Source organism: Lepidochelys olivacea (assembly GCF_965140295.1).
Source record: "Lepidochelys olivacea isolate rLepOli2 genome assembly, chromosome: 4".
NCBI lineage: Eukaryota > Metazoa > Chordata > Testudines > Cheloniidae > Lepidochelys > Lepidochelys olivacea.
The window spans coordinates 36,730,444-36,756,483 of NC_140414.1; the positions used below are offsets into that span (position 1 = coordinate 36,730,444).

A 26,040-nucleotide genomic window follows, 5' to 3' on the forward strand; every position below is an offset into this window, starting at 1 on the left:
ACAGAACCAAAAATAAAATGGTCCTTTGGTATTTAGTTTTAATATTCTGTCTTCTATGATTTTTTCAGTTTTGTTCAGAGCTCTGAGTACCTTAAAACCCAAGTAAGTTTTGTCAAAGAAAATTTAAAAATCTACATTCATTTCTGCGTAAAAGATATGCATAGGAAGATGAAAGCGAAAGAAAATATAACTCCATGGTATGGAATGGCAGTAGCCCAACCATGTAGCTAAGGGCATCTTAGATCTTGATCCTGCACCATTAAAGTTGATGGGAACTTTGCTACTGACTTCAGTGGGCATAGGCTTAAACCATAAGGCCTGTTTGAATCTGTCTTTGAGAGATCAGTTTTTTTTCTTACCCACAGGAAAGCGGTATTGAAGCAAAGTTTTCTCCTCATCCCTGCCCTAGGTGGACCCTAGATTGGAACAGTCTACCAGCAGCAGTCAGTCCTGGAGAAGGTAGGGTCTTTCTTTTTTCCTTTTCTTTTTCTTCAAGCTATTCCTATAAAAAATATACTTCTTTTAATAAAACTACATAATGGTTTTAGTAGGAACAATGGAAGTGTACAGTACTTTCCTTGAATGTATGTTGTGTTTTCATAGATATTTAGGTCAGAAGGGACCATTATGATCATCTAGTCTGACCTCCTGCACAATGCAGGCCACAGAATTTCACCCACCACTCCTAAAAAAGACCTCACACCTATATCTGTGCTATTGAAGTCCTCAAATTGTAGTTTGAAGACCTCAAGGAGCAGAGAATCCTCCAGCAAGTGACCCGTGCCCCATGCTACAGAGGAAGGCGAAAAACCTCCAGGGCCTTCCAATCTGCCCTGGAGGAAAATTCCTTCCCGACCCCAAATATGGCGATCAGCTAAACCCTGAGCATATGGGCAAGATTCATCAGCCAGATACTACAGAAAATTCTTTCCCGGGTAACTTGGATCTTACCCCATCTAAAAACCCATCACAGGCCATTGGGCCTATTTACCATGAATATTTAATTACCAAAACCATGTTATCCCATCATACCATCTCCTCCATAAACTTATCGAGTTTAATCTTAAAGCAAGATAGATCTTTTGCCCCCACTACTTCCCTCGGAAGGCTATTCCAAAACTTCACTCCTCTGATGGTTAGAAACCTTCGTCTAATTTCTAATCTAAATTTCCTAGTGGCCAGTTTATATCCATTTGTTCTTGTGTCCACATTGGTACTGAGTTTAAATAATTCCTCTCCCTCTCTGGTATTTATCCCTCTGATATATTTATAGAGAGCAATCATATCTTCCCTCAACCTTCTTTTAGTTAGGCTAAACAAGCCAAGCTCCCTGAGTCTCCTTTCATAAGACAAGTTTTCCATTCCTCGGATCATCCTAGTAGCCCTTCTCTGTACCTGTTCCAGTTTGAATTCATCCTTCTTAAACATGGGAGACCAGAACTGCACACAGTATTCCAGGTGAGGTCTCACCAGTGCCTTATATAACGGTACTAAAACCTCCTTATCCCTACTGGAAATACCTCTCCTGATGCATCCCAAGACGACATTAGCTTTTTTCACAGCCATATCACATTGGCAGCTCATAGTCATCCTATGATCAACCAATACTCCAAGGTCCTTTTCCTCCTCCGTTACTTCTAGTTGATGCGTCCCTAGCTTATAACTAAAATTCTTGTTATTAATCCCTAAATGCATGACCTTACACTTCTCACTATTAAATTTCATCCTATTCCTATTACTCCAGTTTACAAGGTCATCCAGATCCTCCTGTAGGGTATCCCTGTCCTTCTCTAAATTAGCAATACCTCCCAGCTTTGTATCATCTGCAAACTTTATTAGCACACTCCCACTTTTTGTGCCCAGGTCAGTAATAAAAAGATTAAATAAGATTGGTCCCAAAACTGATCCTTGAGGAACTCCACTGGTAACCTCCCTCCAACTTGACAGTTCACCTTTCAGTAGGACCCGTTGTAGTCTCCCCTTTAACCAATTCCCTATCCACCTTTCAATTTTCCTATTGATGCCCATCTTATCCAATTTAACTAATAATTCCCCATGTGGCACAGTATCAAACGCCTTACTAAAATCTAAGTAAATTAGATCCACTGCGTTTCCTTTATCTAAAAAATCTGTTACTCTCTCAAAGAAGGAGATCAGGTTGGTTTGGCACGATCTACCTTTTGTAAAACCATGTTGTATTTTGTCCCATTTACCATTGACTTCAATGTCCTTAACTACCTTCTCCTTCAAAATTTTTTCCAAGACCTTGCATACTACAGATGTCAAACTAACAGGCCTATAATTACTTGGATCACTTTTTTTCCCTTTCTTAAAAATAGGAACTATGTTAGCAATTCTCCAATCATACGGTACAACCCCTGTGTTTACAGATTCATTAAAAATTCTTGCTAATGGGCTTGCAATTTCTTGTGCCAATTCTTTTAATAATCTTGGATGAAGATTATCTGGGCCCCCCGATTTAGTCCCATTAAGCTGTTTGAGTTTCGCTTCTACCTCAGATATGGTGATGTCTACCTCCATATCCTCATTCCCATTTATCATGCTACCATTATCCCTAAGATCCTCTTTAGTCTTATTAAAGACTGAGGCAAAGTATTTGTTTAGATATTGGGCCATGCCTAGATTATCCTTGACCTCCACTCCATCCTCAGTTTTTAGCGGTCCCACTTCTTCTTTCTTTGTTTTCTTCCTATTTATATGACTATAGAACCTTTTACTATTGGTTTTAATTCCCTTTGCAAGGTCCAACTCTACTTGACTTTTAGCCTGTCTCACTTTATCCCTACATATTCTGACCTCAATAAGGTAGCTTTCCTTACTGATCCCTCCCTTCTTCCACTCCCTATATGCTTTCTGCTTTTTCTTAATTACCTCTCTAAGATGCTTGCTCATCCAGCTTGGTCTACAACTCCTGCCTATGAATTTTTTCCCCTTTCTTGGGATGCAGGCTTCCGATAGCTTCTGCAGCTTTAATTTAAAATAATCCCAGGCCTCCTCTACCTTTAAACCCATAAATTCTTCAGTCCAATCCACTTCCCTAACTAATTTCCTTAATTTTTGAAAGTCAGCCCTTTTGAAATCAAAAACCCTAGTTGCAGATTTATTTTTGTTAATCCTTCCATTCAATTTGAACTGAATTAGCTCATGATCACTTGAGCCAAGATTATCCCCTACAACCATTTCCTCTATGAGGTCCTCATTACTCACCAAGACCAAATCTAAAATGGCATCCCCTCTAGTCGGTTCAGCAACTACTTGCTGAAGGAATCCATCAGCTATCGCATCTAGGAAAATCTGAGCCCTATTATTATTACTAGCACTCGTCCTCCAGTCTATATCTGGGAAGTTAAAGTCTCCCATGATCACAGAGTTTCCATTAGTATTTACTTTATTAAAAACATTAAAAAGGGCTCTATCCATATCCAAATTAGATCCCGGCGGTCTATAGCACACCCCAAGCACTATCCCAGGGGAGGCTCTAATAGTTTTCTTCCCCAATTTAATTGTTGCCCAGACAGACTCAGTTAAATTGGGGAAGAAAACTATTAAATGTTTTTCCATTTATGTCCAATGCTATGTTTTCCACTGCAACTTCGTGATGGCATACTAATCAGTATGGTGAGTGTTGTTATGAATTATACACCCCCCCCTGAAGCATCAGCAGATTCTAGTCCCTTGCACAAGAAATCTTACATTAATTAGACTTGGAAACTTTACACCATTTTTCTCTTGTGTAGGTTTACGATTTCCTCTTCAACTCCTCCAGCACATTAGGTAGCGTTCTCTGACTCCATAGAAGAGTTGGTAGGTTGTTTTGAATGTGTACAGTTCCATGCACCGCTGGGCCCTTTAATTCTTATTCGCATTTGTAAATTCCTGTGAGCCCAAATACCTGCATACTGAATTTTCCTGGGACTCTGAATGTTTTTGTCTGGTTCAAAACAGCAGTATTTCAGAAAACGATCTCTTCTCAGACCCTTGACAAATGTGTTTGGAACCTCTTGAGGCTTCTAGTTACTCAGACTACAAATGTGTTTTCTTCAAGGATTCAGACTTTTTTCCCTTCATGGGAGATAGCTCCTCAGTCTGCCAGACATAGTGTTGTTTCACAAAAATCATTGCTGTCTATTTCCTTTTTCTCCTGTGTCCTGTGGCTAAGGCAAATTTTCCTCAGATAAGTAATTCTTCAACATTGTTTTACCGGTACTGCTTTAAAAATAAGGAAGTAAAAAGTAAACTGCCAAACCTCCACTGGAGGAGGCGTGGACAGAAGTGTAAATCAGTCTGTCTTAAGGCATTAATCCTAGTATTTCCTTGTCCACAAAACTCCCTTGAACTTCTGAGTTTTATCTTGAATATTAGAAACCTTAATTGCCACATAAAATGGAATAATTTCCAGTTGCTTCAAATGCAAGCTAGGGACTGGATACAGGAATAGATTGAAAAGGTTTATGTTCTCTGATGTCACTGTGATGTAATCCCAGAGGAAGTTCCCCAGGCTGTCAACACCAAGAAGAATCTAAAGGAGTACTTGTGGCACCTTAGAGACTAACCAATTTATCTGAGCATAAGCTTTCGTGCCCTACAGCTCACTTAGCTCACAAAAGCTTATGCTCAAATAAACTGGTTAGTCTCCAAGGTGCCACAAGTACTCCTTTTCTTTTTGCGAATACAGACTAACACGGCTGTTACTCTGAAACCAGGAAGAATCTGTCAGTTTAAAGTGTTCTCTGTGGTCTCAAGGACTTGCTGTGCATCTTCATTAAAAGTATAGTTGTGATGGCTATCTAGTTACATTGGCAAGGCTTCAGTTTTGGGCAAGGCCAGAGAAAATTAGGCAGTGCCAACAGAAAATGCCCACCAAATCTTAAAAAAAAAATCTAGGTCTTGCTTTCAGCCACAAAAAATGAGCTGCTAGTGTTTGCTAGAAGGAAAGACTTGTGCTTTTTGGCAACTGGGTGTTTGAATTCAGAACAGGAACATGATTGTCATCTTATTCTTTCTGAGATGTATGACATCTTGTCTCCAACTGATACATTATTTCAGGGGTGGCCAAGCTGAGCCTGAGAAGGAGCCAGAAATTACCAATGGACATTGCCAAAGAGCCACAGTAATACGTCAGCTGCCTCCCCATCGGCTTCCCCCCCATTGCCGCTCCCAGCGTCTCCCACCCACTGGCAGCCCCACCGATCAGCAGCTCCCTCCTTTACTGCACCTCCTGATGAGCTGTTTCGTGGTGTGCAGGAGGCTCTGGAGGGAGGGAGGAGGAGTGAGGGCACTGCAGGCTCAGGGCAGGGGCCGGGAAGGGGTGGACTGGGAACAGGGCCTGCGGCAGAGACAGAGGTTGAGCAGTGAGTACCCCCTGGCACGTTGGAAAGTTGGCGTCTGTAGCTCCAGCCCCGAGTTGGTGCCTATACAAGGAGCCGCATATTAACTTCTGAAGAGCTGCATGTGGTTGACCACCCCACATTATTTTATGTACCTAGTTTTTTATCTAGATTGCTTAACCCAGTGGCCAGAAGGATACAATGTGTTTTCAGGAGTGCACTAAAACAGTTTGTAATGTTAGAAGTCATGGTGACGTTTTGCAGGCATCTCATATACTATCCATTGTCTTCCAGATGGTTACACACTTACCATAAACTATTCATAAAGCCATTGGAATTGCAGGGAATTTTTGTGTGAATCTAGTTCACTTACAGGCTTGCAGGTGATGTCATGGACTTGTACTATATCAACTGATACAGGTAGCAGGTTCTGTGTTTGTTCATGTAGGTTAGTAACCTCTGGAATTTTTTTATTCACACCACCACCCTGCTGGTGATGGTTGTTCTTGAGATTCTAATTTACAGGCTAGTTTCCTGAGCAGACATTTCCAGAACATGTGGATTCTGAATGGGAATTGCATTAGGATGTCGTAAAACAGCTGTTGGGACATGCCTATTCCAGATTTACAACTGCAAAATGAAGAAATACATATCCAGATAATGGGGAATTCTCAGGGAAGGTACTCTAAAGATGATGGCCTAAGAGCATATTAGAATCTTAATGCCAGTATACTGCTTCTGTATTTATGTGAGCTTTCTAAACAGACTGTTGGAATCATGATGATAATTTTGGCCCTTTCCTAACAATATTATTTTACCTTGAAACATAGGTGCTGGAATTCTGGGTGTTGCTGCACCCCCTGGCTTGTAGTGGTTTCCATTATTTACAGGGTTTACAGTTTTGGTTCTCGGCACCCCCACTATAAAAATTGTTCCAGCACCCCTGCCTTGCTAGGACCTTGGCAGTCTGCTGTACATGGATTCTGTGTAGGCAGAGAGCACTTAGAAACAGGTCACTGGTCCTGAAGTACTTTTAGGCTTTTCATGGGCGGTTTGACTGCTGTATAATAGAGTTTATATATTTGTATATAAACTTGTATAATAGAGTTTCTCTTAAGTCCTACATATACTGCCAACCCCCATGAAGCTAGTGAAAGGTAACATCCCTCTGCAAAAGTGGGAAAGGTTTGCTTTCTTTTTTGAAAAGCACAAACATCATTTTAGAGACTGGTTGAATGGCCAGCACACTGAAATAACAAATTCAATCCACTTAAGACCCACAAGGGCGTATATGCAAACATTTCCTCTTTATGTGGAAATAAGATCTCTTGCCATGTAATATTATTTTGTGGTGCCCTTCAGTTCAGAAATTGGTGGCACCTGTGTTTGATGTAGGTGCGATCCTCAAAGTCCTGATAGCCCTGAGCTGCTTCATGAATAGATTTATGGTTTATAATTTAATATATCTGTCTTCCTAAGATTAACTTTCTGTTGCTGGTTTCCTGCTGAGAAATTCTCTTGCTGGAAAGTTATGCAACTGCTTGCATTATTGTTGCCCAGTTTCTTTTAATATTTGAAAGAAAAATAACCTTTAAGATAGGTTTCAGAGTAGCAGCCGTGTTAGTCTGTATCCGTAAAAAGACAAGTAGTACTTGTGGCACCTTAGAGACTGACAAATTTATTAGAGCACAAGCTTTCGTGAGCTACAGCTCACTTCATCGGTATGCATCCAGTGAATGAGCTGTCGTTCACGAAACCTTATGCTCTAATAAATTTGTTAGTCTCTAAGGTGCCACAAGTACTCCTAACCTTTAAGATAGAATCTCTCAGTATTACATAATGCTGTTTCAGACTTCTTGTCAGTTTGTGGATAGAGCCCTTGTGTTAAAATAATTTTCTAGTTTGGCTGATAAATTGCATAAAGGTGACAGGTAAAAGTTATATTAAAAGAGTCTAACGTTTGTGGAAGTCAAATTGATTTTTTTGTTTGCTTCCTGTCTTTGAATATTGGATTGGCAGTTTCCATTCACACTGTATCTAGGTGGCTGATTCCTTCTTTTGGATAGGAAAACGTCTGAAGAGGTGATTCATAGGGGCCATTATTTTTTGGAAATTTCTCTTGTGCTGGATCCAGTTTTCTGGGGGGGAAAAAAGCAGTCATAATTGACAGGGTATCCTGCCCATCCAGCTAATTCAGGGGTGGGCAAACGTTTTGGCCTGAGGGCCACATCTGGGTATGGCAATTGTATGGAGGGCCATGAATGTTCACGAAATTGGGTGTTCAGGTGTTTGTGGGGGGTGGGGAGGGCGGTGAGGGCTGGGGATGAGGGGTTGGGGGTGCAGGAGGGCTGGGACTGAGGTGTAGGGAGGGGGATCAGGGCTGGGGCAGCGGGTTGGGGTGCGGGAGAGGGTCAGGGGTGCAGGTTCCAGGCAGCGCTTACCTCAAGCCGCTCCCAGAAGCAGTGGCATGTCCCCCCTCCAGCTTCTACATGGAGGTGCAGCCAGGAGGCTCTGCGCAACGCCCTGTCTGCAGGCGCTGCCCCTGAAGCTCCCATCGGCCACGGTTCCCAGCCAGTGGGAGCTGCGGGGGCAGTATGCAGAGCCCCTTGGCTGCTCCTATGTGTAGGAGCCATAGTGGGGAGGACATGCCACTGTTTCTGGGAGCCATGCGGAGCAGGGCAAACCCCAGACCCCACCCCGGCAGGAACTCGAGGGCTGGATTAAAACATCTGGAGAGCTGGATAGCTAAATGGAGGAAGAGTTGGAGGTTTTTCTGGGGTTTTTTGGAAGTGGATACCTTTTCCTGCTGGCAGGCTTGCTGAAATAGTCACAATAATGGCATCTGCACAATGGTTATGAGTGTTTTATTCAATCCTAGTTTGCCAAAAAAACCTCCAACATTTCTAGTTTTGTATCATCTTTGGAAATATTATTTAGGGAATGCGTAGCTAGCTCACCAAGTGTGCCAGCAGTGGGAGGTTTCTGCCTCCCTTCCCTCCCAAAACAACTCTACCTTCTTTAGCAAGATTGGAGAGGGACCCCATGGATTATGATTTCTGTACAGAACAGTGGAACCATACTGAAGAAAAAAATATATAGGTTAGAGAACTAGTGTTGCCTTTCGATTAGATTTAGCTACCAGTTCAGCTCTGCTGTTCTGACTGTTACTACACTGTATGTCATCTGCTTTTTTTTTTTTTACAGATGGAGACTGATTGGGGCTATATAAATTCTCAGTGTTTTATTATTAGACCCTACTTGACATGTAGGAAAACAAAGTGATTGGATGTGACAAGATTTTAAATCTGGGTTTGAATAATGCATTTCTATTGTATAAAGTGGCTTTCAAACAGATTACTCCTATAGTTTGGTAAATAAAGTTCCTTTTATTAATGTTCATAAATTTGAGAAATGGGAGCAAATGTTTCAATTCAGATACACTTTGTTTTTATCCACAGTTAATTTAATTTGCTGCCAAATAGTATTTTCATTTAATAGTATGAAAAATATACTTGGTACTAGCTTTAAACTATCTTAAATTAAACATTCATACTTTGTATTCTGTTGTGAACATACTGAAGTTCGTAGAATGCATTTTTCACTACAGAGGTTTAATTGGACCGCCTTGCTGTCATAGCTCCTCATTACAGCAAGGAGCTTTTGAGGATGGCAGTACTAGCACATTTTATTTAGGTTGAAAGCTCACGCTCAAATAAATGGGTCAGTCTCTAAGGTGCCACAAGTCCTCCTTTTCTTTTTGCCAATACAGACTAACACGGCTGCTCCTCTGAAACCTGATATTATTGCTTTGTATTAAACATTTATATTACTGTGGCATCCAGAAGCCCCACCCAAGATCAGGTACCCTGCCGTGGTAAGTGCTGTACAAAAATAAAAGTAGACATGGTTCTTACATTGCAAAATTTATAATTAAATGCTTTTTTGCTCTTCATTCAAACTGTGCCCTTGCTCTGTCTTATTGGTGAGGCAGAAGAAGAAGAGAAGTTAAGTAGAGAAATGCGAGCAAAGATGAGATGAATTAGGCATTCAGGAGCCATGGGGCCTGGTTGTGACTCCAGGATCTCTGATGCCAGCTGGCAGAGGGCATGGGGTACAGAGATCCCATGGGTTCACCAGAGCAGTCATGTAAATTCTCAACTGAAAGCCTGTTTCATACTGGTCATCATAATCATTGAGAGATGTATATATGGAATATATGTGAGGGGTAATGTATGTATTCTAAAAATTATGTTTTATAGGTCTGTGGTTAAAAGCAGATCACTCATAGCTAGTGTGTCTTGAGACAAACTTCTCCAGACAGGAGATGGGAGATGCTTATATCCATGGTGGACCAGTATGTATTGTATGTCATACATTAGGAGTCTGTTAGCATTCTAAGTCAAATGCTAATGACCATCTGGTAGGGAATTCAGAAATAATTTAACAGTAAGAAGTAAACAGTGAAGGGACCTCTAATTTGAGGTGAACATCAGAGGTCTATTCTGGTATGTTTGAGAGTGCAGAGAGATACTCTAGCATCCTTCACCTAGCAAGTAAACTAACAGTGGGTTTGCTTCATGAAAAAGGAATCTTAGCCAAGCTTGGTTGAAAACACTGGAAAGAACTTTGGGGTGAGATAAGCTCCTTTAGATAGGACCATAACTTGTTAGTTATATTTAAGCTCAAGAATATGTGTTTATGACTTTTTATATGTAACCATTTGTTCCTGTCTCTCACTGATATTTATTTGAATCTCTATTCTGTCTTAAATACATTTCCTTTTGTTTTGTAATTGAACTCAAGTGCTGTGTGTGATACAGGAACAGTGGTCCAAGGTAAAACTGATTCAATGTGGCACACTGTTCCTTTGGGAACAGAGGATGTGGGATTCCTGTGAGTATCCAGTGATCAGGGGACATTTTGAAGGGACTCGTGGGCTGGGGGGCTTCTGTTGTCAATCTGCAAGGAAAAGACAGGGCTGGTGTAGCCTAGAGGAGTGTGCTTGAGTGGCTGACTGTGCTAACAACCAGGTGGCACATGCAAGACTCCCCCTCAGGTGGTAAAATGACTCAAACCTCTTGGTGCCCCAAGAAGCGTCACATCGGGCATTTTAGCCCAGTAGATGTGAATAGATTAGAAGGCTAGGATGGTGGGAGGAGAGGAAGTAAGAGGATATAAGAGTTGTAGAGAGTAAATAGAAGGATGGGATAACATGGTGGAGGTGGTAAAGATGAGAATAGAGGGTGTATTACAAAATACATCAGCAAATCGTGCAATATATAGATTAGTAGCAACAGTGGAAGCAGAGTGTCATAAAATAAAACAATACTGAGCTCAATAAGAATGCAAAATCAGTTGTGAGCAAGCTTAAAGTGTCATGTGACATTGTTTGAAAAATTTCTTCTGACAGGGTGGTGTCTGAAAAGTTAATTTTTGTGAAATAACTGTATGTGTGATGATGGTATTCTCTGGAAGATTTAAGATGATGGATGAGAGGTAGGAGACTATATTTGAACAGGTTTCAGAGTAGCAGCCATGTTAGTCTGTATCCGCAAAAAGAAAAGGAGGATTTGTGGCATCTTAGAGACTAACACATTTATTTGAGCATAAGCTTTCGTGAGCTACAGCTTGGATGCTGTAGCTCACGAAAGCTTATGCTCAAATAAATTTGTTAGTCTCTAAGGTGCCACAAATCCTCCTTTTTCTTTTCTTTTTATATTTGAACAGGCTTCTCACCCAGATGAAGAACTAAGGGAGACTTAGTCTCTGGTAGGCAGCAGTGCAGGGTTCTCTACCCTATTAGCATTGTAATTGGTCTTGAGCTGGATCCTGAAGTCTTAATTTGAGTTGTTGTCTGTGCTCCTGGCTCTGTTTTTGTGGAAGTGTTTTTACCTTGAATTTCATTTTTTTTTATGCCAGACCTTGTCTCCAAGAAGAAGATTGGGAGAGCCAGGGTCACTGAGCTACCCTGGAACTAGTATTGGTGATTCCTTTAGGTTCACCTGAAGCATATTGGAAGTATGGGGAGCTTTCACAACAACTGCCCTTGTTCTACTGGGAGATAGGTGATTTGAGTCTCCAAGGCTATCACCTTTCCTAAGCACTAAATTCACTTTGAAAAGAGAAAGGAGAAGGGGAGGTTAAGGAGAGAGAGGCTATAATTATTTTTAGAAGGAAAGCATTTTTTTTCAAAACAAACATTTTTCATTTCTCTTTGTTTTTAATTCCGTTGTGAAATTCAAAACCAGACAGTAACTAACTCAGTCTGCTTGCTTGGGACATACTTTACCTGGGTGTAGGACTACAAGCTGTATGTAACATATAGAAACTGCAGTTAGTAAGTTTGTGAATGTCTTAGGGGGTCCTTCTGGACAGAGCTGAGTGCCTTAAATTTCCTCAGAAGGCACAGCCATTACCATGGCAGATGGAGCCCAGGCAAGAGGGAATTGCTTTCCTTAAATGAAATTTTCTAGCAAATGAATGAATGAACGGTGCGCTGAAACAGTGGATGAAGTGCTAGCTAAACTTTGCAGCTTGGAGAGGCAAGGCATAGAGGTAGTAGATTTCATAACATAGTTTGTAATGAGTGTAGTTTTTTTAATTAAAACTTGAAATTTGGCAAACCAGCTCAGCAAACAGGAGTTTTGCGAGGCAGTTTTCCTAGTGAAGGAGAGACTGTGTCTTTTGGGATGACTGTCTATTAGCTTGTTGTCTGATAGTTTGTATAATGGCTTGCTTGCTTGAAGATTATAGTGTAGTCTGTTGTGGGTCTGTGCGCTGAGCCAAGCAGCTTGCTAGACTAGGCTAAGAGCTAATTAATGAGACTAGCCTGCCATCCTTTGATCCATAGCCCTTTTATGACCCCTTGACAAGGAGGCTGGGCTTATTCAGGGAGAACAGGGGGTTAAAAAGCCAGCTCCAGCTACCAGTGGAGCTAGCGAATAGGAGCAACAAACAGGAGTTTTGTGAGGGAGTGTTAGTGGCAAATACAACTAAAAAACATACTCTAAATTTAAGTCAATAACTGTCCTAAAAAAAAAAAATACTGCAGGAGAAAAAATAAAGCAGGCAGAAGAGCAGTGTGAGGACTGTCTTGTTTATTGCACTGAACGCAGCATATACTATTACCTACTTCGTGGGTAGGTGATGTATATTCAGTGCTAGCAACTCATGGCCCTCTGAGACCGAGAATGGGCATTTGAAACCAGTGTGGCTGAACTGGCAGAGCTGAGAGAGACAGAGAGATACATAGAGGAGACTTTCAGGGATGCAGTAGAGAGGTCTCACCTCCAGGCTGACAGCCTCTGGGCTGTTGAGGAGGATGAAAGTCTTGGGAAATGAGAGCATCGAGCTGGAGTGGAGGGAAACAATCCCACTGTTGGGGCTCTCCTTCCAGATGATATCATTGCATCCTTTCACACTGAGGTTACCCCTCTGGGGGAAGAGACTCATGTTCTTCAGAAGAGACAGGTAAAAGTAATGCAGGATTTGATTATCAGAAATACAAATAGTTGGGTTTTTGATGACTGAAAGAACCTCATGTTAAATTGCATACTTTGTGTGAAGGTTGTGGATCTCTCGAGACATCTAGACAGACTTATGTGCTTGGGCAGAGCTGGTGGTCATGGTATATGTAGGTACCAGTGATATAGAGAAAGGTCCTGGAGGCCAAATTTAGGCTTCTTAAGTAAGAGATTAAAGTCCAGGACCACCTTGGTAGCATTCTCTTAAATGCTTCCAGTTCATTTGCAGAGCCAGTTAGACAGGAAGAAATACAGGGTCTCAATGATGAATGAGATCCTGGCATTAAAAGGAGGGATTTAGCTCATTAGGACCTCGGGAACCTTTTGGGAAAGGAGGACCGTATACAGGAAGGATGGGCTCCACCTAAACCAAAAAAGAACCAGATTGCTGGCATGTAAAATTTAAAAGGTTGTAGACAGTGTTTTAGACTAAGGGCTGGGGGAAAGCTGACTGGTGTGGAGGAGTACACAGTTAGGACAGAGACATCCTGTAGGGGAGGATTTATTAAAAGAAATACTCTATATCCTAGTAAAGAGGATAGGATAGAAGTTGATAACGTACAGATAGGAACTGAAGCGAGACAGTCAAATGAAAAAGAGTCCCATTCAGTTACGTCACATGAAGGCAGACAACTAAAGGTTGACAAATTTTGTAAGTGTTTGTATACAAATGCCAGAAATCTAAATACTAAAATGGGTGAACTTGAGTGCCTGGTATTAAATGAGGATATTGATATAAGAGGCTTCACAAAAACTTGGTGGAATGATGATAATGAATGGGACATGGTAATATTGGGGTGCAAAATACATAGGAATGACAGACTATATTGCGCTAGTGCAGGAGAGGGGAAAAAGATCATATAGTCAAATATAGTAAAAATCTTAAATGAATCAAACTATTCCTAGAGTCCTATAGAATTTCTATGGATCGAAATTCCATACTTGAATAATAAGAGTAAAGCAGTAGGAATACACTACTGACCATGATGGTGATGGTGATTGTGAAATGCTTAGGGAGATTAGGGAGACTACAAAAACAGAAAAGCCAATAATAATGGGTGATATATGCCTACCAATGTGATATATGCCATCGTGTGCCAGCAGTGCCCCTCTGCCATGTACATTGGTCAAACTGGACAATCTCTGCGCAAAAGAATAAATGGACACAAATCAGACGTCAAGAATTATAACATTAAAAAAACAGTCAGAGAACACTTCAACTTCCCTGGACACTCAATAACAGATTTAAAAGTGGCAATTCTTCAACAAAGAAACTTCAAATACAGACTCCAATGAGAGACTGCAGAACTGGAATTAATTTGCAAACTGGATACCATCTAATTAGGCCTGAATAAAGACTGGGAGTGGATGGGTCACTATAAGAACTATAAAAACTAATTTCCCTATGCTATTTTTCCCCTTACTGTTACTCACACCTCCTTGTCAGCTGTTTGAAATGGGCCACCTGATCACCACTATAAAAGTGATTTTTCCCCCTGCTGATAGTAGCCCACTTTAATTGAATTGTCTCATTAGAATTGGTACGGCAACTCCCATCTTCTCATGTACTATGTATATATATCTTCCTACTGTATTTCCACTCTATGCATCCGGCGAAGTGGGTCTTAGCCCATGAAAGCTTATGCCCAGATACATTTGTTAGTCTCTAAGTTGCCACAAGTACTCATCGTTGTTTGTAGTGGATAACTGGTAGATAGCTAATGTGACACTGATTTTTAAAAAAAAGCTCCAGGGGCACTCATGTCAATTACAGGCCTGTAAACCCAACTTCAGTACAGGCAAATTGGTTGAAACTGTAGCAAAGAGCAGAACAGACACATAGATGAACACAATATGTGGGGGAAGAGTCAGCACAACTTTTGTAAAGGGAAATCATGCCTTACTAGTCAATTAGAATTCTTTGGGTATGTCAACAAGCATGTGAAAGCCTTTGACAAGATCTCACACCAAAGGCTCTTAAGCAAAGTAAGCAGTCATGGGAGAAGAGGGCAGGTTCTCTTCGGTTAAAAGACAGGATATAGGGGATGATAATAAATGGTCAGTTTTCAGAATGGAAAGAGGTAAATAGCACAGTCCCACAAGACTCTGTACCGGGACCTGTGCTGTTCAATATATTCATAAATGATCTGGAAAAGGGGGTAAAACAGTGAGGTGGCAAAGTTTGCTGCTGATACAAAATTACTCAAGATAGTTAAGTCCAAAGCTGACTAAAGAGTTACAAAAGGATCTCACTAAACTGTGTGACAAAATGTCAGGTGAAATCCACTGTTCATAAATACAAGTTACTGCACATTGGAAAACATGATCCCAACTATACATACAAAACAATGGGTTCTAAATTAGCTATTATCACTCAGGAAAATTATTTTGGAGTCATCCTGGATAGTTCTCTGAGCAAACGTTTTCAATGTGCAGTGGCAGTCAAAAAAGCTAACAAAGTTAGGAATCATTAGGCACAGGATAGATAATAAGACAGAAGATTTTGCCACTGTATAAATCCATGGTATGCCCACAGTTTGAATGCTGTGTGCAGTTCCAGTCACCTCATCTCAAAAAATTAGAACGGGGAGGGCGGGGGAAACAAGTAGAGCGACAAAAATGATTAGGGGTATGGAACAGCTTCCATATTAAGAGAGACTAAAATAACTGGAACTGTTCATCTTAGAAAAGAGAGAAAGTATTGATTGATGCTCATCCTTTGTATATGTTTAACCTTGCTGGCCTCTAAGGGCGTTGCTAGATTTGTAAAGTACTTCAATAATTTTTTTAAAAACAACAAAATTTGGAGAACACTAATTCCAAGGAGAGTGATCACTTTACATAAGCTATTACCAGCAGGAGAGTGGGGTGGGGGGAGAGAAAATCTTTTATAGTGGTAAACACCCATGTTTTCATGGTTTGTGTGTATAAAAAGGTCTTCTGTACTTTCCACAGTATGCATCCGATGAAGTGAGCTGTAGCTCATGAAGGCTTATGCTCAAATAAATTGGTTAGTCTCTAAGGTGCCACAAGTACTCCTTTTCTTTTTGCAAATACAGACTAACACGGCTGTTACTCTGAAACAATTCCAAGATTGAAAGAGAAGATTACTCTTCAAAGTGGTTGTCATTAATAGATATTTGTCCTTCACATATGGGTAGAGTTCATTGAATTACCTCATATCCTATTTTAGAGTAGCAGCCGTGTTAGTCTGTATCCGCAAAAAGAAAAGGAGGACTTGTGGCACCTTAGAGATTAACAAATTTATTTGAGCATAAGCTTTCGTGAGCTACAGCTCACTTCATCGGATGCATGCAGTGGAAAATACAGTGGGGAGATTTCTATACACAGAGAACATGTAACAATGGGTGTTACCATACACACTGTAACGAGAGTGATCAAGTAAGGTGAGCTATTACCAGCAGGAGAGTGGGGGTGGGTGGGGGGGAACCTTTTGTAGTGATAACCAAGGTGGGCCATTTCCAGCAGTTGACAAGAACATCTGAGGAACAGCGGGGGGGAATAAACATGGGGAAATAGTTTTACTTTGTGTAATGACCCATCCACTCCCAGTCTTTATTCAAGCCTAAGTTAATAGTATCCAGTTTGCAAATTAATTCCAATTCAGCAGTTTCTCGTTGGGGTCTGTTTTTGAAGTTTTTTTATTGAAGAATTGCCACTTTTAGGTCTGTAATCGAGTGACCAAAGAGATTGAAGTGTTCTCCAACTGTTTTTTTAATGTTATAATTCTTGACGTCTGATTTGTGTCCATTTATTCTTTTACGTAGAGACTGTGCAGTTTGGCCAATGTACATGGCAGAGGGGCATTGCTGGCACATGATGGTATATATCATATTGGTAGATGTGCAGGTGAACGAGCCTCTGATAGTGTGGCTGATGTGATTAGGCCCTAGGATGGTGTTCCATCAATAGATATGTGGACACAGTTGGCAACGGGCTTTGTGGCAAGGATAGGTTCCTGGGTTAGTGGTTCTGTTGTGTGGTTGCTGGTGAGTATTTGCTTCAGGTTGGGGGGGCTATCTGTAAGCAATGACTGGTCTGTCTCCAAAGATCTGAGAGTGATGGGTTGTCCTTCAGGGTAGGTTGTAGATCCTTGATGATCCGTTGGAGAGGTTTTAGATGGGGGCTGAAGGTGATGGCTAGTGGCGTTCTGTTGTTTTCTTTGTTGGGCCTGTCCTGTAGTAGGTAACTTCTTGGTACTCTTCTGGCACTGTCAATCTGTTTCTTCACTTCAGCAGGTGGGTATTGTAGTTGTAAGAACGCTTGATAGAGATCTTGTAGGTGTTTGTCTCTGTCTGAGGGGTTGGAGCAAATGCGATTGTATCGTAGAGCTTGGCTGTAGACGATGGATCATGTGGTGTGGTCTGGATGAAAGCTGGAGGCATGTAGGTAGGCATAGCGGTCAGTAGGTTTCCGGTACAGGGTGGTGTTTATGTGATCATCGCTTATTAGCACCCTAGTGTCCAGGAAGTGGATCTCTTGTGTGGACTGGTCCAGGCTGAGGTTGATGGTGGGATGGAAATTGTTGAAATCATGGTGGAATTCCTCAAGGGATTCTTTTCCATTGGTCCAGATGATGAAGATGTCATCAATGTAGCGCAAGTAGAGTAGGGGCATTAGGGGACAAGAGCTGAGGAAGCGTTGTTCTAAGTCAGCCATAAAAATGTTGGCATACTGTGGGGCCATGTGGGTACCTATTGCAGTGCTGCTGATTTGAAGGTATACATTGTCCCCAAACATGAAATAGTTATGGGTGAGGACAAAGTTCAGCCACCAGGTTTGCCATGACATTATCAGGGATACTGTTCCTGACGGCTTGTAGTCCATCTTTGTGTGGAATGTTGGTGCAGAGGGCTTCTCCATCCAGCGTGGCTAGGATGGTATTTTCAGGAAGATCACCGATGGATTGTAGTTTCCTCAGGAAGTCAGTGGTGTCTCGAAGATAGCTGGAGTGCTGGTAGCGTAGGGCCTGAGGAGGGAGTCTACATAGCCAGACAATCCTGCTGACAGGGTGCCAATGCCTGAGATGATGGGGCGTCCAGGATTTTCAGGTTTATGGATCTTGGGTAGCAGCAGATAGAATACCCCGGTCGGGGTTCCAGGGATGTGTCTGTGCAGATTTGTTCTTGTGCTTTTTCAGGGAGTTTCTTGAGCAAATGCTGTAGTTTCTTTTCTCAGTGGGATCAGAGGGTAATGGCTTGTAGAAAGTGTGTTGGAGAGCTGCCTAGCAGCCTCCACCTTGATTATCATGACAAAAGGTGATAACCCCCCCCCCGTCCCTATCCCGTCCCTCCGCTCTCCTGCTGGTAGTAGCTCACCTTACCTGATCACTGTCATTACAGTGTGTGTGATAACACCCATTGTTTTATGTTCTCTGTGTATATAAATCTCCCCACTGTATTTTCCACTGAATGCATCCGATGAAGTGAGCTGTAGCTCAAGAAAGCTTATGCTCAAATAAATTTGTTAGTCTCTAAGGTGCCACAAGTCCTCCTTTTCTTTTTGCTCATATCATATTGTAACTGAACTTCTGTAAGAAGCAGAATTCAGGAAACCTGAGTAATCCAACATATTAAAGGTAGCTGTAGTCTATCTTTTCTTTTAATAAACCATGCTTTACACCAGATGAGGCTCTGGTCCTGAATGTCTTTTGGGGAGAAAGCTTACTTTATTGTAATGTTTTACAGTAACTTAGTTCTCATTAACGGTTCCAGAATTGGTTAGTCATAGGCATGTTGAGTAGAAATATTGGCAAATACTGTGGACTGGAGAAAGTTTAACTTAATGCCTTATACATAAATTTTTAGAGCAGAAGATACTTCTTACTTTCCTTCTCCTTTTCATTTGGTATGTGCTTCAATATTTTTTCTAGAGGGAACTGCTCGTCTGATTTTAGGATTCTTTCCTGCTAGCATGTCTGTAGCAAAAAATATGTTGAAGCTGTTTGTGAACATATGATGATGTAGGGGTCGCTACTAGTCTCAAATTATTTGTATATGATGTGAAATGAATTGTTGATTTAAATGATTAAGTCCAGGATGTCTATGCTTTGAGAAGAGGCATTAAATAGAATATTAATAAGTAGGTGAAGTGTGTATAATTTTCCCTTGCCCCTTTCTTATCCGTAGTCAAAGTAGTTATGAATTCTGAATATGGAAGGGCAAAAAAATCCACTGGCTTCTCATTTACACTGCTAGAGAATTTGGCACTATATATTTACAGAGACATTATCAAGGTTTTTAGGCCACAAATCTTTCTGCCTCGACATTGACGGCATTTAAAGTTGCACCTTTAAAAAAAAACATCACTACAGCCCTGAGGAAGTAAAACTCACCTCCTGGGTCCCACACAGCGTTTGCTTACCTGATATTATCTGTATGTGGCGTTGGGTTATTTGTAAATTATGCTCTGGCGATCAGCATTTAAAGACGTAATAAAGTTAGGGTTTTTTCCAACAAAAGGAAAAATTTATTAGAGATATTTGCCTAGCACATGGTCATCTTGATTTGTATTTTTCAAGGCACTAGAATGGCATCCATCAGGAACAATAATCTCTACCAAACAGAAGAGCATTTAGCTTTGGAGGGCAAAAAATGCTTTTTGAAGGTCAGGCAACCATTGATCTTGGAGGCAGATTTCTCATTCTTTTAAGATTCAGTATTGCAAAGCAATTTGTTTTCTCCTCTGAGGTCAGTTCTCAAGGACTGAACTTATTGACCACCTTTAGTGTTTTGTAAATACAGAGCATCATATCAGTTATTTTTCCCCATACACACATTCACATATCCTCACCCTAAGTGCTGATTCCATAGGGAAACTTCAGATTCCAAGATTTTAGATAAAGTACGTGGAGGTCTCTTATATTAGGAGGTAGCTTGAAAATAAAGTAAAATGTTCAGGTGAGGAATGGAATAGGTTTGTGTGAGGGCATATGAATACTTGGTTTGCTCTTTGTTTAGAGGTAGCCAGTAAAAAATAAAATAAATATTAGTAGTCGGACTTGTTTTTTCTAAGATTGTGTTTTAAAAAACTGGATGTAGTGCATGTTAAAATTGTCAGATTGACAACTCTGGAGACTGAAGGGCTCTGTTTAACCACAGAAGAGATGCAGCAAAAGCAGCAACCTTGCCAGCTTCCCAACACTGCTCTGCCGATGTGCTTCAGGCCAGACCTAGATTAGACAACCCGCTCTGTAGTTCAGTCTCTGGGCTATTTTTTGCTGGCATAACTCCATTAGTTATGTCATCAGAGAACTTGGCCTCTATGCAGCCTTTAGTGTTTGAAGAGACTGTCAACAGGGCAAGTGATTGTGCTTTTTATGATTTCTATACTTGTCTGCTAGTGGTCTGGTAGAATCAACTGATTGGGCACCGGACACCAAAAACCACCAGATGGCAACAACTTCTTGACCTGGTTGCATCAGCAATATTAACTTATATTTCATTTCTTGACTGATTTTTGTCTCTCTTATGTTCATAGATTCATGAATTTTAAGATTAAAAGGGCCGGTGCAATCACCTAGCCCAACCCCCTGCCTAATATGGGCCATAAAATGTTAGTGAGTAATGGTTGTGTCACGGAGTCACCAGGTGATGCTCTGGAACTACTCTGTGTGAAGCCAGTCAGGACTCTGAGGGAGCATGCCTCCTCTCTCTGAGCATACTGTCATCAGGGCAAGAAGCTTACACAGCTTCGACCTTCCTGGGTCTGACCTCAGCATTCCGCATCCCCTTCCATACCGTGTGCTTCCCATAGCGAGTCAGCCTGGGCAGGGCTCCTGGGGAAGCCAGAGGGCCCTGCATCCCAACTCCACAGTCAGATGTGACTTTCAGCCAGCTGGTAAAACAGAAGGTTTATTAGTCGACAGCAACACAGTGTAGAACAGAACTTGTTAGTACAGAAATCAGTGACTTTCAGCCAAGTCCATCTTGGGGAGTCCTGGGCCAGAAGCCCTGGACTCCCCCTCTTCCAGTCCCCACAAGCAGACTGCCAGCTTTCAGACACCCCCGTTGCTCCTTCTCCTTGTCTTTGTCTCGCTTCCCGGGCAAAGAGTCACCTGGTCGTCACCTAGTTACATTCCCCTTCTGGTTCTCCGGTTATGAAGGGCATTGGTCATAGAATATGTGCAGGCAGCTGGAGCAGCCTCACCTGCCCAAGAGGTCTCCGCCAAAGTCACACACCCCTATTCCCACCACCAAGGTATTGCTGTAGCACACAGGGAAACTGAGGCACACACAGTATTCATGCAAAACAGTAAAACTCACATAGACTCAACAGTAAGACTAACGTACAACATAACAAGGGAAAACCCCCACAGCTTGCACCCATCCCAATTTGTGGTTGAACTAGAATATGTATTTTTAGAAAGACATCAAATCTTGATTTAAATAATAATTGTATGTTGCCTCATTAAAGAATGAAAAATAAGAGATACGGCTATGTGATCATGATATTCAATTAATCTCACATGTGGGAGAATATACTTCTAATTTGGATATTTTCGGGGGAAACATCTAATGCAGGTATAGCTACCATATAGGAAGTACAATATCAAATAATATACTGATAGACTTATGAGAATTGATTGGTAAATAGACATATTTTAAGTCCATATATATGAAGTGTTCAGAACAATAAGTACATAGTTTAAAGTGTTTAAAGTGTTCTAATGTAGAAATGTTTGTAAAAAATGAAAAACACTGGTGGATAACAAGCAGGCAGGAAAGAGGAGATGTGGTTTTACAGAAGTAAATAACATTCCACTAAAACAATCTAAGTCGTATATTTTCCTCTAGGACCATTGCTAGACTTCAGCTTCCAGTACTGTGAAGTATGGGATCACTTTAATTTAGTCTGACCTTTCAACTGGAAGAAGTACTGAGGCTTCTTAATTTGCCAAGACTGAACCTTGGCATAATTTTAATCCTTTTCTCAGTACTCACAGCATTAGCCTTAGTGGTGGTGGTGAAATGTTCATGAATCAAGAAGAGACTATGGGCCTGATCAGTCATTCACTGGAATGGATGAAAAAACTCCTGTTGACTTCTATGAACTTTTGATCTGGTCCTATATTCCTAAGGATTTACCTTAGTTGAACAATCTTTCTCTTATGTGGAACTTCACTTTTATTCTAGATTACTGTTATTTTAATGTCAATTCATATTGTTGCTATATTGACTATAAACTTAATTTGTATAGAGAGAGGTCTTAAGGCAACATAATAACCTCAGTGACTGACAGCTCCCAAATGCTTTGGAGAATATCCATTCTGGATAGATAATAAGCTGCCTCCAGTTTTTATCTAGTAGAAATTTAGAGTAATGGAAGAAATAATGCTGCAGAGATAAGATAGGAAAATAAAATAAACAAACCTAAAAGAGTAATTCTGTTGTCATTTTAACTAGTTTAACACCTACTGGGCCAAATTCTCTGCTGAGGTAAATGGCTGCTGCTCCATTGATTGTAATGACCTATTTACACCTGTAGAGTTTTTGGTCTTTGTATTTAAATGCACAGATATCTGTTACTGCCTCCCATAAGTAGCTGAAAATAAACCTATGCAAGAAAAACTTGGAAGTGGTAAAATAATTTCAGTTAAGGCTGGTCAACAAAGGAATTTATTTCATTGGTGTTTTCATGCGAGGACTTGTGTCTGAATATGGGAGTTGTTCCATTGACTTCAGTGGGCTTTGAATTCAGGTCATGAAAAACTGACTCAAGTCACATTCCCCAAACCTCAGACACATCAGAAAAGTTGTGTGTGTATAAGTCTTCCACTCAAGAAAAGGCACTTCTGCTTGCAGATTGCTGTACTAACCTTGACTGAGAGTGCTAGAGGGTTGGTCGAAAAAAAAACCAAAAATAATTTTTCTAGTCTGTTAAATATAGGTGACTTTTGAATACCTACTGAAGTTGATAATACGTCACACAGTAACACCATTTTACTTAGTGTCACAGATTAAACTGTTTTATTTTGGCATTTTTAGCACAAGTTAGACATGGGAGAGGCTTTCAGGGCACATAATACATGAAGGTATTGATCTTTTATTAAAATTCCTGCCAATCAAGAAAAATATAGCAGGATTGCAGCAGAAGAGTCTAAAATGTGGTGTTTTGCTTTAAAAATCAAGTCTAACAGTGCTTCTAAAATGAGATCCAGGAAGTCATTTATTCTATTAAAAAAAAGAGTTAAAAGAAGCACTTGAAAGTTCTCTATTTCCCTTCCAAACCTGTCAGAACTTTTGAAGGGCTTTGAAGTTTTGTTTTTATAGTTTTACTAGCCTTTTTCCATCTCAGGGATCCTAAAGCAGGAACTCCATCCTTCTTCTTCAGCTGATTTTTCCATATCAGTCACTTCTTTGCCTGCAAACCACATGGGTAACAATCCCAGTGAAGCTTAAATGAATGAAGAACTGCTTCTCATTAACCTCTCCCTACTGCTGCAGTTCAGTTCCATACTTATTTTAAAAGTCTGAACGACTTTTACAGTTGCATTGTATTTTTCCAGTCTGAAGTCTGGAAAACTCAGTCTATCACCCTAGGAAAGTTGCATCCATCATGACAGAAATTCTTAATAAGCCCTTTCTGTAACAATAACTCGCAGATATCCATCATTTCAGATCCCCAAGTTACCTGTGGTCCACACGAATTTGTTGCCCCCTCACTTTTATTATTGAAAATTATTTATCTGAAATAACTCTTATCACCTCAGTTTCTTTATTATTTTATTTATCCTTAAGGAATGATTCCCACAGAATTTTAGTTTTGTGCATGATTTTTTTTTTGTTCTTCATTTTGTCACTTTGTTACATATTGTGCCCCACATCTGGCCTTTGGCAGGGTGAGACTTTGTTTGTAACTGAGTGCCTGTCTACATGGCGCTGGCAAAGCATGGCCGTGGGGTGTGATTAGTTAAATGCACTAATGTGCTGTGGTCTACATGCCCTGTTTAGACCCTGTTGGCGTGCTCTAAAAGGTACCTAGTTCAGATTAATTTAATCTTAACAGTTCTGATGTTAAAGCAAACTAGGTCCCTTATAGAGGATGCCACTGGGCCCGTGGAACACAGCATGTTAAGTATGCTTTACAAATTGGACCTTTGTAGCATGCTTTGCTGTGCTGTGTAGACAAGCCCTATCTGATACCTCCTCCTAATTTCAGATACATACAGTACTAACTTTTCTCTAAGCAGTTTAAAGTTATGAATTGCACATACACCTATGGATTGTATGCAGCTAATCTCTTCTAAAATGTTCTATTACTACTGCTCTTCCATCCTATCTTCACCCATCCAACTCTTGTTTGTTTGCCCAACCTGTTTTATCCTTGTCTTTTAGTCTGCAAGCTCTCTGGGACAGGGACTGTTGTTTATATTATATTTATGCGGTGCCTAACACAATGGGACTTCAACCTGTCTGGGACCTCTTGGTGATGCTGCAATATAAATAATTTATAATAATAGTTAAATTTGTCTGTTACTAGATGTATAGAAGGCATCCCTCCATCTCAAAGGACAATGGTGTAAGCACCAAAGCAGTTCAGTTACTAAGTGTCATGCTGCAGTGTCATGAGTGGCTAAAAAGTCCAATTCTTGAGTGGCAGTCCTTGCTGCAGATGTGCAGGCGTAAGGTGCAGAGCCAGATGATGAAACTGGCACACTACTAATGCTTGAGGCCTTCTGCACTTTCCTCTTTTCTCTCTCAACTTTTTTCTCTCTCAGCTGCCCCTTTTCTGCCTCTTTGTAGCCTGTTGCTAGCTGTCTCTTCCCAGCTTGCAGTGTCAGTGTTGAAAGTTTTCAATTCCTCTTGCAAACATCCTTGATCCTAAGGTGGAGGGTCCACAAGCACTCCAGATAGGAGGTCCTATGGAATGCATTCATCCAAACCATGGCCAAGCCAGCCCAGACATCTGTTAAAGATGCTTGGCAATCTTGCTTTTTCAAGTACTTCAGTATCAGTAACTTGGGTTTCTCACTTGCTTCTTAAAATATGACAAAGACAGCAGGAATGGAATGTGGTTAGCCTTCCTTCTCTCATGTCTGCTGTAGATGGTCTCGTGACCATACAGCAGCATGCTCAAGATGAAAATCTGGTAAACTCATATGTTGGTGTTCAGTGTCAGTTTCCTGTTACCTCTCATGTTCTTGCTCAGTTGACCAAATGTGGTAGCTGCCTTTCTGATGCAAGAGTTAGCCTGGAGACAAGTTATTAGGTTATTCAGTATAGTTGATTCTAAATTGCGGAACTTGTACAAAATTTCTAGTGTAGTGCCAGCTATTAAAACTTCTGGTGCAGTCAATATATTTGTGCCATAGTCATTGTCTTCTTTAGACTGATGGTTAGTCCAAATTCATCACAAGCTATCACAATGCTATTGCAAAGTTTCTGGAGCTTCTCTTCAGTATGTACATTGAGCACTGCATCATGGGTGAAAATAAATTCTCTTATCAACAGATGTTTAACATTGATTTTTGCTCTTAGATGTGCAATGTTAAATAGATTTCTATCTGTTCCTATATGGAGATATATATTCTCAGTGCTAGATGAGAAAGCATGGTGAATGAACAGAAGGAAAAATACATTGAAGAGCACTGGTGCCAAAACATACCCTTGTTTTACTCTGCTGTAGATTTCAAAGCTGTTAGATTGACCACCATCATACTGGACTGTAGCCTTCATGCCATCATGAAAATATTGAACCATACTGTGGGGAATTAGGGGGAAGCCAATTCTCTAGCAATTGAAAAAGGTCCTTTTTGCTAACCTAGTCAGAAGTGTTTGGAATATCTATGGAGGTCATAGAGAGAAAACGTGCTGACTTTCTGGATATACATCTTCTAAGGGAAGCAGTGGGGGGCAAAGGATCTATCTGGCTTTAAGATTAGACTCGATAAGTTTATGGAGGAGATGGTATGATGGGTTAACGTGATTTTGGCGATTAATTGATCTTTAAATCTTCATGGTAAATAGGCCCGATGGGATGTGAGATGGGGTGGGATCTGAGTTACTACAGAAAATTCTTTCCTGGGTATCTGGCTGGTGAATCTTTCCCATATGCTCAGGGTTTAGCTGATCACCATATTTGGGGTCGGGAAGGAATTTTCCTCCAGGGCAGATTGGAAGAGGCCCTGGAGGTTTTTCACCTTCCTC

At 40.8% G+C, this 26,040-nt stretch overlaps 1 protein-coding gene across 2 annotated transcripts in view; it reads left to right on the forward strand.

Moving 5' to 3' along the window:
• Window positions 1–26,040, forward strand: part of GSTCD (glutathione S-transferase C-terminal domain containing) — a 129,469-nt gene that overhangs the window by 24,780 nt on the left and 78,649 nt on the right. For both annotated transcript variants that reach the window (XM_084626669.1, XM_084626668.1), the window contains one exon: window positions 366–459. In XM_084626669.1, the coding sequence (XP_084482795.1) occupies window positions 366–459 (94 nt within the window). The remainder of the gene's footprint in view (window positions 1–365; window positions 460–26,040) is intronic.